Source organism: Bufo gargarizans, chromosome 10 (assembly GCF_014858855.1).
Source record: "Bufo gargarizans isolate SCDJY-AF-19 chromosome 10, ASM1485885v1, whole genome shotgun sequence".
Taxonomy (NCBI): Eukaryota; Metazoa; Chordata; class Amphibia; order Anura; family Bufonidae; genus Bufo; species Bufo gargarizans.
The window spans coordinates 33,444,709-33,462,067 of record NC_058089.1 but is presented as its reverse complement, the minus strand read 5'-3'; the positions used below and the strand labels follow the sequence as shown (position 1 = coordinate 33,462,067).

The window sequence follows — 17,359 nt, the reverse complement described above, 5'->3', positions numbered from 1 at the left end:
CGCCATATTGGAGACCTAGAGTCTAAATGCCATGCGCCGTAAGGACCCTGTGACGTCACAACGTCATGTGACATTGGGAGCCTCATTTCCAAAGTGACCCCGCGACCGACTATAAACACCATCATCAGGCTAAGTTCCTATTATATATATTACTAATCTTTATTAGCACAGCGCATGAGATGCAGATATTACCCTGCTGGGACGTCCCGTCTCTGCTTCAAACCCACGTGACTTTAGCATGTCACCTGACCCACTGTCATCAAAAGGACCTTACGGCGCATGAGGATTTGGATACTTCGATTATTTTTTTTGGGGGGGGGGAGTAGCCTTATAAACTGTCCATTGGAACCTTCTTCTATCAATAGAGCATTAGAGCGGCGCTGAAATGAATCTCTCCGTGAAGGACGTCCTAGTAATGTCATAGCGAAGTAGGTTTGCCCTTAACAAACATGGCCGCCTATTTCCGGCGCAGGTTACTTTGTGCCTGTGGCGGAAAAAGCCGAGATCTCCCGACTGTCCGAGGAATATGGCGCTGACCAGAAGAGGTAAGCGGGAGACGCGTTGCCATAGTAACATGCCAGTTCGACCCTGAAACTAGGCCCTGAGCCCCCCTTTGTCTAGTGCCTTGCCGAGCTGTGATATAATTCTGGTGTACAGGCTGAGATACTGGGGGCACCTGCTGCAGGTAGTGCCACACAGGTTGCCCGCTGTTTTCATGCCTGTATTTTTTTGTCTTTAAACAGACTGGGTCATATGACACCCCCTTTTTTTCGGTGATATGTGGGGCTTTTTTTTGTGTCATTTTTAGTTTACTATTTTTTTGTTTTAAAAAATCTAAACAAAATTCACATTTTTAATACATTTTTCTGTGAATAGCGCAACGTGCAACAAAATTTTATTTTTAAATTATCTCCCCTTTCTGTAAGGGTCTTTTTGATGTCTTGATATATGGGATGTATGGGTGTTGGTTGCTGGGGGTGTTGGGGCAAAACTCCCACCTCTGACAAATCTGGCAGACCACCAAGGGGGTGGGAAGCGAAACTAATGATTTGATTGGTTATTCATAAAAGGTAATACTTCCACATCATACTAAGGCTACTTTCACACTGGCGTTTTGGCTTTTCCGTTTCTGAGATCCGTTCAGGGCTCTCACACGCGGTCTAAAACGGATCAGTTTTGCCCTAATGCATTCTGAATAGAAAAGGATCCGCTCAGAATGCATCCGTTTGCCTCTGTTCCGTCTGCTTTCCAATTTGGAGGCTGCCTACAGCGTTTTGGTGTCCGCCATGTGGTGCGGAGCCAAATGGATCCGTCCTGACACACAATGTAAGTCAATGGGGACGGATCCGTTTTCACTGACACAATCTGGCACAATAGAAAACTGATCCGTCTCCCATTGACTTTCAATAGAGTTCATGGCTATGTTACAGATAATACAAGCGGATCCGTTCATGACGGATGCATGTGGTTGTATTATTGTAATGGATCCGTTTTTTTGCAAATCCATGACGGATCCGCCCAAAACGCGTGATTTTAAAAGTAGCCTAAGAAAATTCTACTAATTAAAAAGGTTCTGCAGAATCTTATCTCAAAGTTAGCATTCGTTAGCATCGCTTTCCAAACGAACAAGGAGTATAACGCTCTCTTGTATGTCAGACTCTGATAAGGAAGCGAGGGGGCTACTACCTTGGCCTTGCAGCTAAGAACACATTGTACTCCCCACATCCTGGATCATTAATTTTTCCACAAGATGGAGGACATGTTCATACAAAATGGATTCTCATCCCTCACAGGGGCTGGTCTACAAGCTGCGGTGTGGTGGCTTTTTTAGAATTTTTTTATTTTTGTTTTTCTTTATTTCATTATTAAAAATGACCTTTTGGGGGACAAATTTTTAATGATTATTTTTTTTAATTTCTGATGTCTTCTGTTGGGGCGCCTTCACACACGGCAGGTGGACTCCAGTGCAGCCACCACCAAGCGCTCTCCCCATAGAAGTGAATGGGAGCACACCGCGCAGGAGCGGCCACCGCTCCCCTTCACTCCTATGAGCCCAACGGAAATCAGAGGTCCCTTAGAAAATGAATGAATGGACGGCGGCTGCCTAGGCGCAGTGCGTCCTCCACCACTTTCGGGGCGCCGTTCTCTATTTACAACCCCTTCAATGGGGGCTTGTAGAAGTCCATGTGCTTGCTTCCCTATTCAAATGAATTAAACTGATTTTCAATCGCAGAATTTTCTGCCATAAAATCTGTCATGTGTGAAGGCACCCTAACTGGGGCTGACATAGTAGCCCCAGCTACAGGGGGAATACAGCCCCTCGAGAGGGTATACAAGGCTGTACAGCATCATTGCAGAGATAAGCTGGGACCGCTAAGTGCCAGCAGCTCACGCAGATACCCGGCCTTCACATGTTCAGTGATCGTGTAAACGTCATCACACCTGGCCGTCAATCAAAGTGCAGCAGTTGCAGAGAGAGCTGAGCCTCTAGGTGTAATGACAACGCCCCTGTTGCTCCTAGAACCTCATTTACATATATTAAAACATAATGTTTCTCAGTAATGCGGGCACATATGAACATGGGACCAACACAGATGTCTTCAGCTGCCAAGCGCACATGTAACAGGTCAGCCAGTGTCATAGGCACAAATTGGCTGCATGCAGGACTTTCGTCACCGCTCAAAAATCATGTTCTGAGCGGACACCGAACGGACCCCATTATAGTGTATGGGGTCTTTAGGCTCCGTTAGGTCTCAGTTATCTGCAGAATCTGTCCTTTCCGCTCTCCTGCTCCTCAACGGAGCCGGAAAACGGAAAGGAGAAACGGTGATGTGAATGAGGCCTAATGTGCTAGGCTCACCACTGCTGTTGTCCCTACTTGAGCTTTTTAATACTTGGGAGGTGCAGTCTACGGGGGGGGGGAATAGCAGCCAGTGATAGAAAAAATAACTCCACACCCAGAGCATGTTGCTATTTAAAAAAAAAAACACAATTCACAAACACAAAAAAAAACTCACCTCAAGGGTGAAAAAATGTTACTGACAAAACACCTGTCCTGTGTTTAAAGGGGTTGTGCAGATAGTATGCCATGATGACCTATCCTCAGGATAGGTCATCAATATCTCATCTGCAGGGGTCTGACACCTGGGACCCCAGCCAATCAGCTGTTTGAAGAGGAGGGGGCACTCCTGCTTCATCGTCATTGCGCTGCCCTTCGTCTTGGACTTGCAGTGTGATGACAAGTACCCGCTCCATTCACTGTATTACACTACGCCGCCGCTGCACAGGAGACAATGGGAAGTGTAATGAAGAGGAGGCAGTACTTGTACGGTGCGCTGCAGTCTTTTAAAGGGGTTCTGCACTTTCATTTAACTGATGATCTATCCTCTGGATAGATCATCAGCTTCTGATCGGCGGGGGTCCGACACCTGGGACCCCCGTCGATCAGCTATTTGAGAAGGCAGCGGCGCTCCAGCAGCGCCGCGGCCTTCTCACTGTTTACCGCCGACCCACTGACGTCATGACTAGTATCAACTAGCGTGGGCGGAGCTAAGCTCTGTTCACTTGAATGGAGCTTAGCCCCGCCCAGGCCAGCTGATACTAGTCGGGACGTCAGTGGGCTGGCGGTAAACGGTGAGAAGGCCGCGCCGCTGCTGGAGCGCCGCTGCCTTCTCAAACAGCTGATCGGCGGGGGTCCCGGGTGTCCAGAGGATAGATCATCAGTTAAATGAAAGTGCAGAACCCCTTTAACAAAGCTGATCAGAGGGGTCCCGGGTGTCGTACCCCCGCCGATCTGATATTGAAGATAGGGCATCAATACATACTACCTGCACAACCTCTTTAATATTTCCTGTAGAATTCTCTGCAACATCTGGAGCTGGTATTTTTGGGCAAAAAAAATAAAATGCGACCAATAGCACCAAAAACTGCAAAACTTTACAAAAACAACACCTATGTGTGAACCCACCCTCAGTCAGTCAGTTTCCTAAGTTTAAAACAGATGAGAGCCGAAATGTGATTGGTTACTTTGTGGCGTTTATTAACTTCCATAATATTAATTGTCGCTCCTTTTTTCACAGGAAAGAGCTCGCTGGTTGTATCCTTTGGATGACGTCTAATGCTTTCTACATACATAACGGGCCAGAATTTGTTAAAGGGAACCTGTCATCAGCTTTATGCCGACCTCACTGAGGGCAGTATAAAATAGTGACAGAAATGCTGATGTCAGCGCTGCGTCACTCATCAGCTAAAAGTAAGTGGTTGCCGAGATCCAGCATCATAATCATTGCAGCCTGGGCCTGGAAAAGAGTTAAATCTACCTGAGAAGAGTCCTGGTTATTCATATCTCCTGCTCTCCCCCATCTGCTGATGACTGGCAGTTCTCTCCTAGGGAGAAAGGGAGAAAACTCGGTAGAAGCCGGTCAGTCATCAGCAGGACTTCATGAATAACCAGGACTCTTCTCAGGTGGCCAGGACTCTTTTCCAGGCCCAGTCTGCGACGATCGTGATGTTGGTTCTCGGCAATCACTTACTTTTAACTTTTAAATGACAGACGGCTGAAGTCACCTCACCTGTCTCTACTTTATCCTGCCGTTAGTATGGACAGCATAAAGGTAATGACAGGTTCTGCAGCTCGGAGTTTAGCGGCTCGGGTGCGGACCCATTCACTTCAACAGGGCCGCAAAAGATGTGGACAGCACTCTGTTGTTCCGTTCCGTGGCCCCTCAAAAAGCATAACCTGTCCTATTCTTGTCCGCGTTTTGCGGGCAAGAATAGGCAGTTATATTAATGGCTGTCCATGCCGTTCTGCAAATTGCGGAATGCACACGGACTCCATCTGTGCTTTGATTTTCGGACTGCAAAACATACAACAGTCGTGTGCATGAGGCCTAAGGCTGATGTTTCTGCCCCCAGTCTTTATAAGAAATCTCGCTGGTGTATGAAACCCCAAAATTATGCCTAAACATGTGGCACTTCGGACGGGAGGTCTGTGCGCCGGGAAGTGAAATCTACTCCAGAAGGGGCTGGCATAGATATCAGATGTAACATGGAGCGGTTTTCTGGTGCACATTAGCCCTCAAATCTGTGCCAGCCCCTCTGTCGGAATGCGGAGGATCTGACTGTGCCCCATCCACTTTTTGCTGAAGTTGCAAGGGTGTTAGAAAAGGGAAAAAAGTTGCAAATTTTGGAGCAAAACGGGACTTGCATCAAAATTTGCAAGTTTTCTTTGCGTGAAAACTGGCATAGCACGATGATGCATTCACCGCAGGAGTAAAATGGAAGTCTTTTTTAGTTATTTTTTGGTGTTTCTTATAGGCGTATGCCCATCTCATAAAGTGATGCCATGATGTATATGAACAGTGGGGTTCCTTAGAATTAAATGTCATGAAAATGGGGTCACATCTCTGAATCATTCTTTTGCTACTTTCACATCTGCGTTTTCCTTTCAGGTTTTGAGATCTGGCACAGGCGCTCAAAATCGGAGGAAAACGTTCGGTTTTGTCCCCATTCATCGTCAATAAGGACAAAACTGAACAAACCGGAATGGAGTGCGTTTGTTTTGTTCTGTGACCGGATACAAAACTGCTGCAAACTGCAGTTTTGTGTCTGGTTTGCGAAACTGAACAAGCCGGATCCGGCACTAAAAACAATGTAAGACAATGGTGCCGGATCCGTTTTTTCCAGACAGTTAAAAAACTGATCTGGTGCCCATTGCCGGTTTGTTCATTTTCAATTTAATACAACCTCATCCGGAATGGAACGGATGCAGCCGGTTGTATTAAATCGAACGGAATCGTTTTCCTCTGGTTCTGAGCTCCAAACCTGAAAGGAAAACGCATATGTGAAAGTAGCCTTTCCCAGCGCAGCAGTCCCCTGTGCTTCCCCTCCGCAGAGGGATTGCAGAACAGGTTCTTATTTTTTAGATAATACAAGTAGCTAAATGGCCAGATCAGCTGTATGTGTAAGTGGACGTGTGTGGGGGGATCGAGAAAGATCGTTAGGCTAAAATATATAATCCCATGTGTAATCAGCCTTAGGCCTCTTTCACACGAGCGTGTCCGGATAAGGTCCGGATGTGTTGCGGCAAACCCGCGCGAGTAGGTACGCAATTGCAGTCAGTTTTGACTGCGATTGTGTTTCGTTGTTCAGTTTTTATTGCGCGGGTGCAATGTGTTTTGCACGCGCGTGATAAAAAACTGAATGTGGTACCCAGAACCAAACTTCTTCACAGAAGTTCAGGTTTGTGTTCAAGGTTGTGTAGATTGTATTTCCCCTTATAACATGGTTATAAGGAAAAATAACAGCATTCTGAATACAGAATGCATAGTACAATAGCGCTGGAGGGGTCAAAAATAAAATAAAAAATTAACTCACCTTAATCCACTTGTTCGCGCAGCCGGCATCGCTTCTGTCTTCTTCTTTGAGGAATAGGACCTTTGATGACGTCACTGCGCTCATCACATGGCCCATCACATGATCCATCACCATGGTAAAAGATCATGTGATGGACCATGTGATGAGCGCAGTGATGTCGTCATCAAAGGGCCTATTCCTCAAAGAAGAAGACAGAAGAGATGCCGGCTGCGCGAACAAGTGGATTAAGATGAGTTAAATTATTATTATTATTTCTTTCTTTTTTTTAACCCCTCCAGCGCTATTGTACTGTATTGTATTCAGAATGCTATTATTTTCCCTTATAACCATGGTATAAGGGAAAATAATAAATATCGGGTCCCCATCCCGATCGTCTCCTAGCAACCGTGCGTGAAAATCGCACCTCATCCGCACTTGCTTGCGATTTTCACACAGCCCCATTCACTTCTATGGGGCCTGCATTTAGTGAAAAACACACAATATAGATAGAACATGCTGCGATTTTCACGTAACGCAAAAGTGATGCGTGAGAGCCCCATAGAAATGAATGGGTCCGGATTCAGTGCAGGTGCAATGCGTTCACATCACGCATTGCACCCGCGCGGAAATCTTGCCCGTGTGAAAGAGGCCTTAGTGCTGATGGAGAGTGACTGGTGTCAGAACAGTATATGAGTAATGGCAGAGCTTACATTCCACCCACAGTCTTCCAAGCCACTGGTTGTAGGACTGTAGTCCTCCCGAGCTGCTGCGCTCTCTCTTTTACTGTTTCGGTTTCCCATTCTCTTCAAGTCATTATTCTTAACAGCTCGTTCACAGCGATCATCGGTTCCCCTGCAAATCCTCCTTTACATCAATATTCTGTATTATGTTTTTTATTTTCTAGCAACGCTGCTTATGATCATTTATAAAAGTAAGTACCTGGCAGAGCCATGGGGAGATGCTGTAGCTTAAAGGAGTGCCCCTACGAAAAGTAGACAGCCCTCCGTCAGCCCCATAGCAGTGAATGGAGCAGGGGACTGATGGGTGCACTACCTCTGCATTCAGAGAGAGAGCATGGGGATCCCTCATTCTTGGGATTGCAGGATTTCCAGCGGTTAGGCTCTGTGTGCGCACAATCGTGATATTTATCACTTGCTCTTTGGATGCACCTTTTATATGGCCATATAATTACAGACCTGGCAGTGACCATTGTTGTCCAGTAGTCTCACTCAGACAGCGGTGTCATACTGAACCTAAAAGGAACCTCTCACCTGGTTTGGGGTCACTAGACCACCAGTATGCTGTTTTGCAACCAGGGTTTAGGGTCCCAAACCTGTCCGTATCTGTAAGGAATAGTAAATGAAAATCTGATTAAGGCCTCATGCACACGACCGTGCCGGTTTTTGCGGTCCGCAAACCGCGCATCCGCAAAAAACGAAAGCCGTCCGTGTGCCTTCCGCAATTTGCGTAACTGAACGGGCGGCCCATTGTAGACATGCCTATTCTTGTCCGCATCACGGACAACAATAGGACATGCTATATTATTTTATTTGCGGGGCCACAGAATGGAGCAAAGGATGCGGACAGCACACGGAGTGCTGTCCGCATCTTTTGTGGCCCCATTGAAGTGAATGGGTCTGCACCCGGACCGCAAAAACTGCTGCTCGGATGCGGGCCACAACTACGGTCGTGTGCATGAGGCCTTACCAGGAGAGGAGTCCTTGACCCTTTCCCCAGCAGCATCAGGCACATGTGCACTGCGCCAATAAGGAGGGGAATTGGTACATCTCACTTCACTGCGCATGTGACCTACAGTACTGCGGAAAAGTGCTGCAAAGTAAGAAGACTTTCAAAAATAGAAGTGTTAAAGGGGTATTCCAGTTATATTAAGTTATCCCCTATCCACAGGATATGGTATAACTATTAGATTGGTGGGGTTCTTACCTCCGGGACTCCAACAAATCATGAGAACGAGGGTCCTGTATCCCGTGGAACCCCCCAAAATGAACAGAGCAGCCGGTTGGGCATGCGGCTCTATTAATTTCTATGGGAATTCCAGAGTTAGCCGAGTACAGCACACCGCTATCTCCGGAACTCCCATATAAATGAATGAAGCTGCCACGCGCATGCCTGACCAGCTTCCCCATTCATTTTGGGGCCCTGTTCTCATGATCGGTGGGAGTCCCAGAGATAGGACCCCACTAATCTTATAGTTATCCCTTATCTTGTGGATAGGGGATAACAAAATAACCAGAATACCCCTAATACTATCCCCCCTTAACACTTCTATTTTTGACAGCCTTCTTACTTTGCACCATTTTTCGCACCTGCCTAAAACTTTTTTACAGGTCTGTAGGTGACATGCGCAGTGAAGTGAGATTTACCGTCTTCCCCCTCATTGGCGCAGTGCACATGTGCCTGAAGCTGCTGGAGAAGAGTCCCGGACTCTTCTCCTGGTAAGCCTGATTTTCATATACTATTCTTTGCAGGTACTGGCGGGTTTGTTTTTGGTGGGTTTGGGACCCTGGCTGCCAAACGGCATGCTGGTGGTTTAGTGGCCCCAAACCAGGTGACAGTTATTTAATTTTATTTTTTTTTATTTTTTGGGGTTGCCCCATAACCAACACTTATTACCTATCCTGTGAATAGATAGATAAGTATCCGTTCTCTGGGGATCTGACTACTGGGACTGGATGGGCTGATTACGCTTGACTGGAGCATTGATGGTGGTCTGCTACATGTTAGGCCTTCTTTAGACAGTGTGATGGACAGAAAACCAGTCAGATTGTACTCAACTGGGCCTAACCATTGAAGAAAAGACATCAGAGCCTGCATTATAATACACAGGATTAGCCGGGACAGAAATGTTGTATGTGTTCGGTGTCTGGGGCCATGCCATTTCCTCCTTGTATACCCCTTGTTCCATTTTCCATCTTTTTTTACAGGTCAGGTCTTCAGTTATCCCGACTCTAATTTAGCATTAGACCTTGGTCTACTCTTCTTAATGGCGATTGTGGAATCTGTGAGACTGTACTTAGGTAAGAAGCAACATATACACTGTAATGCTGCTTTTTACTGGAAGGAAGCGATTATATATATATATATTTTATATAGAACCCCTTTAAATAGTCACTAACCTTTCATACAACTTTGTATAAATCAATAGCGACCACAAGATACTGTGTAATATATCTTATCATGGAGAAATGCCTAGTTCTCATGCCATCAGCTGTTTACCTCTCCCCTCCCCCCTTTCTAAATGATTTATACTTCGAAACCTTCCTTAAAGCCCATCTGTCAGCAGATTTGTACCTATGACACTGGCCGACCTGTTACGTGTGCACAAGGCATCTGTGTTGGTGCCATGTTCATATGTGCCCGCATCACTGAGAAAGAGTTGTATTTTATAGGGCTGCAACGATTAATCGATGTAATCGATTATATTCGATAACTGGATTCGTTGTCGACGAATCCAGTTATCGAATAATCGCCGATTCGTTGCTATTCGGGCGGGCGGTCGCTGCATCTTTATTTTACCTTTTTACAATGACGCTCCCGCTCCTGTAACAGCCAGGCAGAGCGGACGGCGGCGTAACGTCACTCACTCACGTGACACGCCTGCTCCGCCTCCTTCATTCATGAGGTGGGCGGAGCAGGCGCGTCACGTGATTGAGTGACGTTACGCCGCCGTCCGCTCTGCCTGGCTGTTACAGGAGCGGGAGCGTCATTGTAAAAAGGTAAAATAAAGATGCAAGCATCGGGGCCGGGGCTGTTAGGGGGAAGGGGGAAGGGGGAATCTGTCTATAGCACTGCTATGGGAAGGGGGGGAGGATCTGTCTATGGCACTGCTATGGGGAGGGGGGTCTGTGCACTGTTATGAGGAAAGGGATCTGTGCACTGTTATGAGGAAAGGGATCTGTGCACTGTTATGAGGAAAGGGATCTGTGCACTGTTATGAGGAAAGGGATCTGTGCACTGTTATGAGGAAAGGGATCTGTGCACTGTTATGAGGAAAGGGATCTGTGCACTGTTATGAGGAAAGGGATCTGTGCACTGTTATGAGGAAAGGGATCTGTGCACTGTTATGAGGAAAGGGATCTGTGCACTGTTATGAGGAAAGGGATCTGTGCACTGTTATGAGGAAAGGGATCTGTGCACTGTTATGAGGAAAGGGATCTGTGCACTGTTATGAGGAAAGGGATCTGTGCACTGTTATGAGGAAAGGGATCTGTGCACTGTTATGAGGAAAGGGATCTGTGCACTGTTATGAGGAAAGGGATCTGTGCACTGTTATAAAGGGATCTGTGCACTGTTATGAGGAAAGGGATCTGTGCACTGTTATGAGGAAAGGGATCTGTGCACTGTTATGCCCATAACAGTGCACAGATCCCCCTCTCCATAACTACGCCGTCCACAGATCCCCCATAACTACGCCGTCCACAGATCCCCCATAACTATGCCGTCCACAGATCCCCCATAACTACGCCGTCCACAGATCCCCCATAACTACGCCGTCCACAGATCCCCTATAACTACGCCGTCCACAGATCCCCCATAAGTGTCGTCCACAGATCCCCCATAAGTGTCGTCCACAGATCCCCCATAAGTGTCGTCCACAGATCCCCCATAATAGTGTCGTCCACAGATCCCCCATAATAGTGTCGTCCACAGATCCCCCATAATAGTGTCGTCCACAGATCCCCCATAATAGTGTCGTCCACAGATCCCCCATAATAGTGTCGTCCACAGATCCCCCATAATAGTGTCGTCCACAGATCCCCCATAATAGTGTCGTCCACAGATCCCCCATAATAGTGTCGTCCACAGATCCCCCATAATAGTGTCGTCCACAGATCCCCCATAATAGTGTCGTCCACAGATCCCCCATAATAGTGTCGTCCACAGATCCCCCATAATAGTGTCGTCCACAGATCCCCCATAATAGTGTCGTCCACAGATCCCCCATAATAGTGTCGTCCACAGATCCCCCATAATAGTGTCGTCCACAATTTGTTTTAATATGGCCTTTGAACATAATTTTTCAAGTAAGATCATATAAACCTCTCTGTTTGGTAATTTTGTCGTTTTTTCCGATTAATCGATTAATCGTAGAAATTAATCGGCAACTAATCGATTATTCAAATAATCGTTAGCTGCAGCCCTAGTATTTTAATATAGGTGAAAAAAGATTCTAGGAGCAATGGGACGTTGCCATTACACCTTGAGGCTCTGCTCTCTCTGTAACTGCTACACCCGCCAGATGTGATGGCGTTTTCACTGCCTGGCCGTCAATCAAATTGCAGAGGGAGCAGAGCCTCTAGGTGTAATGACAACGCCCCTGTTGCTCCTAGAGGCTCATTTGCATTTATATATATTTCCCAGCAATGCGGGCACATATGAACATGGGACCAACACAGATGTCTTCAGCTGCCAAGTGCACATGTAACAGGTCAGCCAGTGTCATAGGTACAAATCTGCTGACAGATGTGCTTTAGCATCCATTCACACGTCCGTAAAATGGTTCTGGATCTGTTCCGCAACGCAATTCATTTTCAATGGGGCCGGAAGAGATTCTGACAGCACACAGTGTGCTGTCTGCATCTGCATTTCCGGTACGTGGCCCCGATCTTCCAGTCCGCGGCTCACGAAAAAATAGAACATTGCAGAGAAGAACAGGCATTTCTATAGGGGGTGCCGGCCCGGTGTATTGCGGATCCGCAATACACAATGGACGTGTGAATGGACCCTTAAAGATAAAAATTTAAATGTGGCATGAGAACATCCTATACCAGCGTTTTTCAACTGAGTGCCCCCCAAGGAAACATTTGGAACCTCAGTGTTTCCGTCAGATCTGACAGGAGCAATATCGCAGCATGCAGCACCCTTCTTCCCATCCAAATGATTGTCACCACATCAGAATCCCGATGGACCCCAACAGGGCACCATCAACCTCAGTCTCTGTTGTGTGTTGGGTCTGGCCCTGTGCCATGACTGCCGTCTAGATGCAGATATGCATGGCGCAGTGTGCCAAATGTGTTCTTTATGCTATGGCTTTTACATAGGACTCAGCCCGACTAACAGCATTTAAATTACAACTAGTACATAAGACACTGCGTTTACCAGACCTCAGAATGAATACAAACCAGACTTCAGACTTTTCAAATAAAGATTAGTACCCCAGGCCAGTAAAGCTATTTTCTTAATGCTTTCTAAATGCTGTTGAATGGGTTGTCCCATCTTTAACATTGATATGCCCCCAATATCTGATAGGTGTAGGCCTTTAGACGGGAGCCTGCAAAGTGCTGGAGGGCGCCCTCCACTCATTTCTAGGGGAGTGCCGAAAATAGCCGAGCGGCGCCTGGCTATTTTCGGAAGTGTCATTGAAATGGGGCTTACGGAAATAGCCCATAGAAATGAATGGAGCGTGCCTGCACATGTAGGGTGCGCCCTCCTTCACTTGGCGGGCTCCGTTGTAATCATAGGTGGGACCCACACCTATCAGACATTGGGGGCATATCCTAGCGATATGCCCCCAATGTCCAAGATGGAACAACCCCTTTAATAACGGCTCAGGCAAAATGGCCGCTCCCTATAATCATGTTCAGGAAAGCAGAATAAATCTGCAAGCAGAAAATAAAAACAGATTAGAAAACAGGAGACGTGCGACTATCTGGTTTTAACTGGCAGATAACAATTTTGGTGACACATTTCCTTTAACATGTCACCCGCAGATCAGCGTCCTAGGGAAGTCTTAGACATTTTATTTTCCTGGCATAACCCATTAGGTTGCAGCTCATAGCCCCGAGGATACACATACCGCAAGCTGAGAGACATTATAAATATATATATATATATATAATACACTGATCATATGGTGACGTATGTAGGGATCATCTGCTTCGTTAAAACTGTCACATCATAAGTGAGTTTCATGCAGGAATACAAGAGGATCGCCTTCATGTCACAACATTGCTGCAAACTGATGACGTGTTTATTACAGGAACGATGGGAAACCTAAAAGAAGAGGAGCTCCCCTTAGGATCCAGCCTGTTCTTCACTGCTGGCAATGTCATGCTGTCTGTGTATTTCCTTGTATGGGAGACGTATATCCTGAGAGCAGATGTAATTCTCAATGCCATCCTATTGATCTTGTATGGGCTGGAAGCCATCTTAGAGCTGATCACCCTTGCAGCGTTCTTCCGATAAAGGGAACCACTTTTTGGGATAAAGTTTCTTTTTATTCTGGTGTTTGGGAAGTGACTTTTGAAAAGGGCAAGAAGATTCTGTAAAGGTCCTTTATCAGGGCTCGAATAGTCAGTAATGGACTGGAAGCATGGGGGGGGGGGGAGATATGAAATAAGAAGCCTCCTTGGATGGCAGTAAAATTGCATTATTTTATTTTGATGATTTGATGAGGAAAATGTATAAATTCGGACCGTTGAGTCTCCTAATATGTAACTGCGTCATGCCCATAAGACAGTGGGGGCTAATATACATCTCATAATAGCATTCTCTTATGTCAGGGATCAGCAGCCTTCGGCACTCCAGCTGTTCTGCAACTACAACTCCCAGGATCCTTTTGCATCTATAGGAGTTACAAGAACAGCTGAGTAAGTCTGCATGCTGGGACTGTCCAGTTTCACAGTAGCTGGCTTGCCGAAGGTTGCTGATCCCTGTCTTATGTGATCTCCTGTCCTTATGGTTCTGCAGTCTATAGTCCAGCTAAAGGAGAATTAAAGGGGTTGTCACATCACAAGAACTGACCCTCTAGCGACAAGATAGGGAATAAGTGTCTGATTGGCAGAGGTCTGACCGCTGGACAAGAACAGGGGCCCACGTTCCCCCATTTGAATGAATGTTATGTTTGTGGATAGGGGATAACTAGCAGATCAGTAGGGGTCTTAACACTGGGACCCCCACCGATCACAAGAACGCGGGCCCCGTACCCTATGGAGCCCCCGAAATGAACAGAGCGCCCAGTCTGGCATGTGCTCAGCCGCTCCATTCACTTCTATGGGAGTTCCAGAGATAGCCGAGTACAGCTCTCACTCATCTCCAAAATTCTCATAGAAATGAATGGAGCGGCTGCGCATGTGCCCAGCAGGGGAACGGGTCGATCTCATGATTAGTGGAGATCAATTATGATTGTAGAACTTCCACAAACCACATGCAGCTCTTTAGCCTTCCATGTAGGGTTACCTATTTCCAATTTTACTGGATAAAAATATGCACAGGACAAGTTAGGCTGGATTCATATCACTGTTTAGTTTTCCGTTCATCTGATCTGTCAGAAGAACAGAAAAAAAAATGGATCCATTATTTTGAGCATTCGTTATGCTTATTTTGCCTCCCTTTTAGTCATTTCTGTCTGAGATCCGTTATTTTTGACTGGAGAAAAGTCCTTCATGGACTCGGAGAGAACTAACAGATGCAGAATAAGCACAACTGATGCTCAAAATAATAGATCTATTTTTTTGTATTTTATTTTCTGTTCTTCTGACGGATTAGAAGAACGGAAAACGAAACGGTCATGTGAACCCGGCCTGAGGAGATCTTCTTTGAGACTCCTGCAGACTAATTTTGCGTTGATTGCAAAAGAGATTTTACGGTTTCAGAGGAAACCACACATAATGCCACTGTTTTTAATATTACATGCCTTTTTGTGGCATTTTTATAAATGGCATGTTATAGTGCGTGCGTTTTTAATCAGATACTCATGCACCGCCATCTGATGGTGACATGGACAAGCAAAAAAAACATGGTCTATGGATTGACAGAAAAAGCCAAACACCATGTACACAACACATGAAGGAGAAACACCACAAAAATTGCTTCTAAAATTGTGAATTACCCCCCCCCCCCCCACAAAAACTAAACTAAATTTGTCACCAGATGGACACCTTTACCCCTGAGAGCAGCGCGCACCATGTTCTCTGATACTAGGCTGCACAGTAGCGCAGCGTAGTATCTGTAGATGTCAAATCCCAGTATCAAATTGATAAAGGTACAAAAGTATCGATAATTCGATACCCGGTGCAACCTAAGGTGGGGTTGACGCGTTGCTGTTGTGTTGCTTTTTAAAAATTGATTTTTACCGTTATTGTTTTTATTTCATTTTTAGAGGTGAAATGTTAAGTCTAGGACTACCAGGTGACACTGGTCGCTGCCAGGATTGCAGAGTAGCGGTGCTAGTATCGAAATGAACAGGAGCACAGCGCAAGCCGCAAAAAATCCAGCAGTAAAGCATTCCTATTCATTTTTATGGTATCATCACTACTCTGCCACTGTTGTGGCGCATGACATATTTGTGCTATAATTTTCCACTTTTTGAGCTGCTTAGAAAAATGTTGATAAAAAGGGACAGGTCTTAGGTCCTGCTCCTCCCACTATCAGAGCCCGACGGATTTACTATAACTTCCACAAGAAACTGGTGTGGCCCCTAGCTGGCGTAAATTTGAGTTTCTGGCCAGAGATGCGCCTGAGTAGTGATGAGTCCTCTCCTGCATGACGGAAACCGTCCAGATCCATTATGCTGGCCATAGACTTCTATTATAATGGAATGCCTTTAATGCATTCCATCGTGGAATTTCGTTATGGTCTGTGGTAACGGAATCCATAACAAAATTTAGCACATAACCAAACCCAAACCGCAACTTGAACTTGCAAAACTGAAGTTCGCTCATCACTAAGGGCTCGTTCACACGAACGAGCGTGTGAAGCCTGTGCCAGTGCTGTGGATGGCAAATTACGGTCCGCAATGCACGGGCACCTTCCATGTGGCAGGTGCATGGGGATCGCCGACCCATTCACTTGAATTGGTCCGCGATCCCTCCGTTCCGCAAAAAGATAGAGCATGCTCTATCTTTTTGCGGTGCAGAGGCACGGAACGGAACCCCAGAAAGCACTCCGTAGTGTTCCGTGCTTCCGTTCCAGATTTGCGGACCCATTGAAATGAATGGGTCCGCATCCGTGATGCAAAAAGACAACTGAACGGTGCCCGTGTATTTTGGGTCCGCAATACAGGAATGGGACACCAACGGTCGCGTGAATGAGCCCTAATTAAGAGGCATCTGCCTCTTAAAGGGGTTATCCAACACCTAAAATGTCCCCCAAAATGCACCTCATACAGTTTATAATTACCTTGCTCCCTGACACCCACGTCGCTCCTGATACTGGCACGGCTGCCGCTACCTCTCCCCGTCGTGTGGATCAAACATATGGGGGGGGAGTGGCGTAAGCCAATAGCAGGAGACGACAGGGATGAGCCTCCCTAACATTGCGGGTGATGTTAGGCTCGTTCCCATTGCGGCCTGCTATTGGCTGACATCACCCCTCCCGTGGGTCGCCAGATATTTTGATCTGCACAAAGGGTAGATGTAGCAGTGGCCGTGCGGGAATCCAGGGCGAGGCGGGAGCGGGGTAAGTATAACCTGTATGAGGTGCCCGGTTATTGTGGGGGCATTATAGGGGTTGGATAACTCCTTTAATAAATTACGCTCATCTTACTCCAGCATGCGGGGATCCGGGCAGACATATGGGAATGCCAGTCTTGCTTAAACTTGGTTTTACCTGTAAAAATTGCATGGGCACTTACCATATTGATGTAACATGTTTGGCCTGTAAAATAAAAAAATCTGATTGCAGTAAAAATGCAGGTGTTGATGATCAGTGATGGTCAGTTTGCAGTGTTCGCCAACGAACACATGCGGGCTGCCATCTTGACTCACCAGTCCGACGATGCACAGGTAAGCCCTTGCCTGTGCCTGTGCCGGGAGCCGGTCTGAAATCAAATGCAGTCACTGGGAGCAGGCAGTTCCGGAGAACAGCCCGATAAAGGCCCCTGGCGGCGCTGTTCTTAGAACTGCTTGCTCCCGGTGACCGCATTTGATTTCAGACTGGCACAGGTAAGGGCTTACCTGTGCATCGCCGTACGGGTGAGTCAAGATGGCAGCCCACATGTGTTCGTTGGCGAACACTGCAAACGGACCATCAATGTTGATGATGC

General features: G+C 46.5%; 1 protein-coding gene across 1 annotated transcript; it reads left to right on the top strand.

The window, feature by feature from the left end:
- The first annotated feature begins 53 nt into the window (after window positions 1-53).
- Window positions 54-16,268, top strand: TMEM80 (transmembrane protein 80). The gene is made up of 5 exons (XM_044270024.1): window positions 54-545; window positions 4,080-4,096; window positions 7,192-7,285; window positions 9,300-9,392; window positions 13,355-16,268. Exons 1-5 carry the CDS (start codon window positions 527-529, stop codon window positions 13,558-13,560), a joined length of 429 nt encoding a protein of 142 aa, XP_044125959.1. The 5' UTR covers window positions 54-526; the 3' UTR covers window positions 13,561-16,268.
- Window positions 16,269-17,359: the final 1,091 nt, after the last annotated feature.

Coding starts and splice junctions, on each gene's coding strand:
- TMEM80 (XM_044270024.1), top strand. Junction 7,286..9,299: donor GCTTATGATCATTTATAAAA/GTAAGTACCTGG, acceptor CTTTTTTTACAG/GTCAGGTCTTCAGTTATCCC. Junction 9,393..13,354: donor ATCTGTGAGACTGTACTTAG/GTAAGAAGCAAC, acceptor TGTTTATTACAG/GAACGATGGGAAACCTAAAA.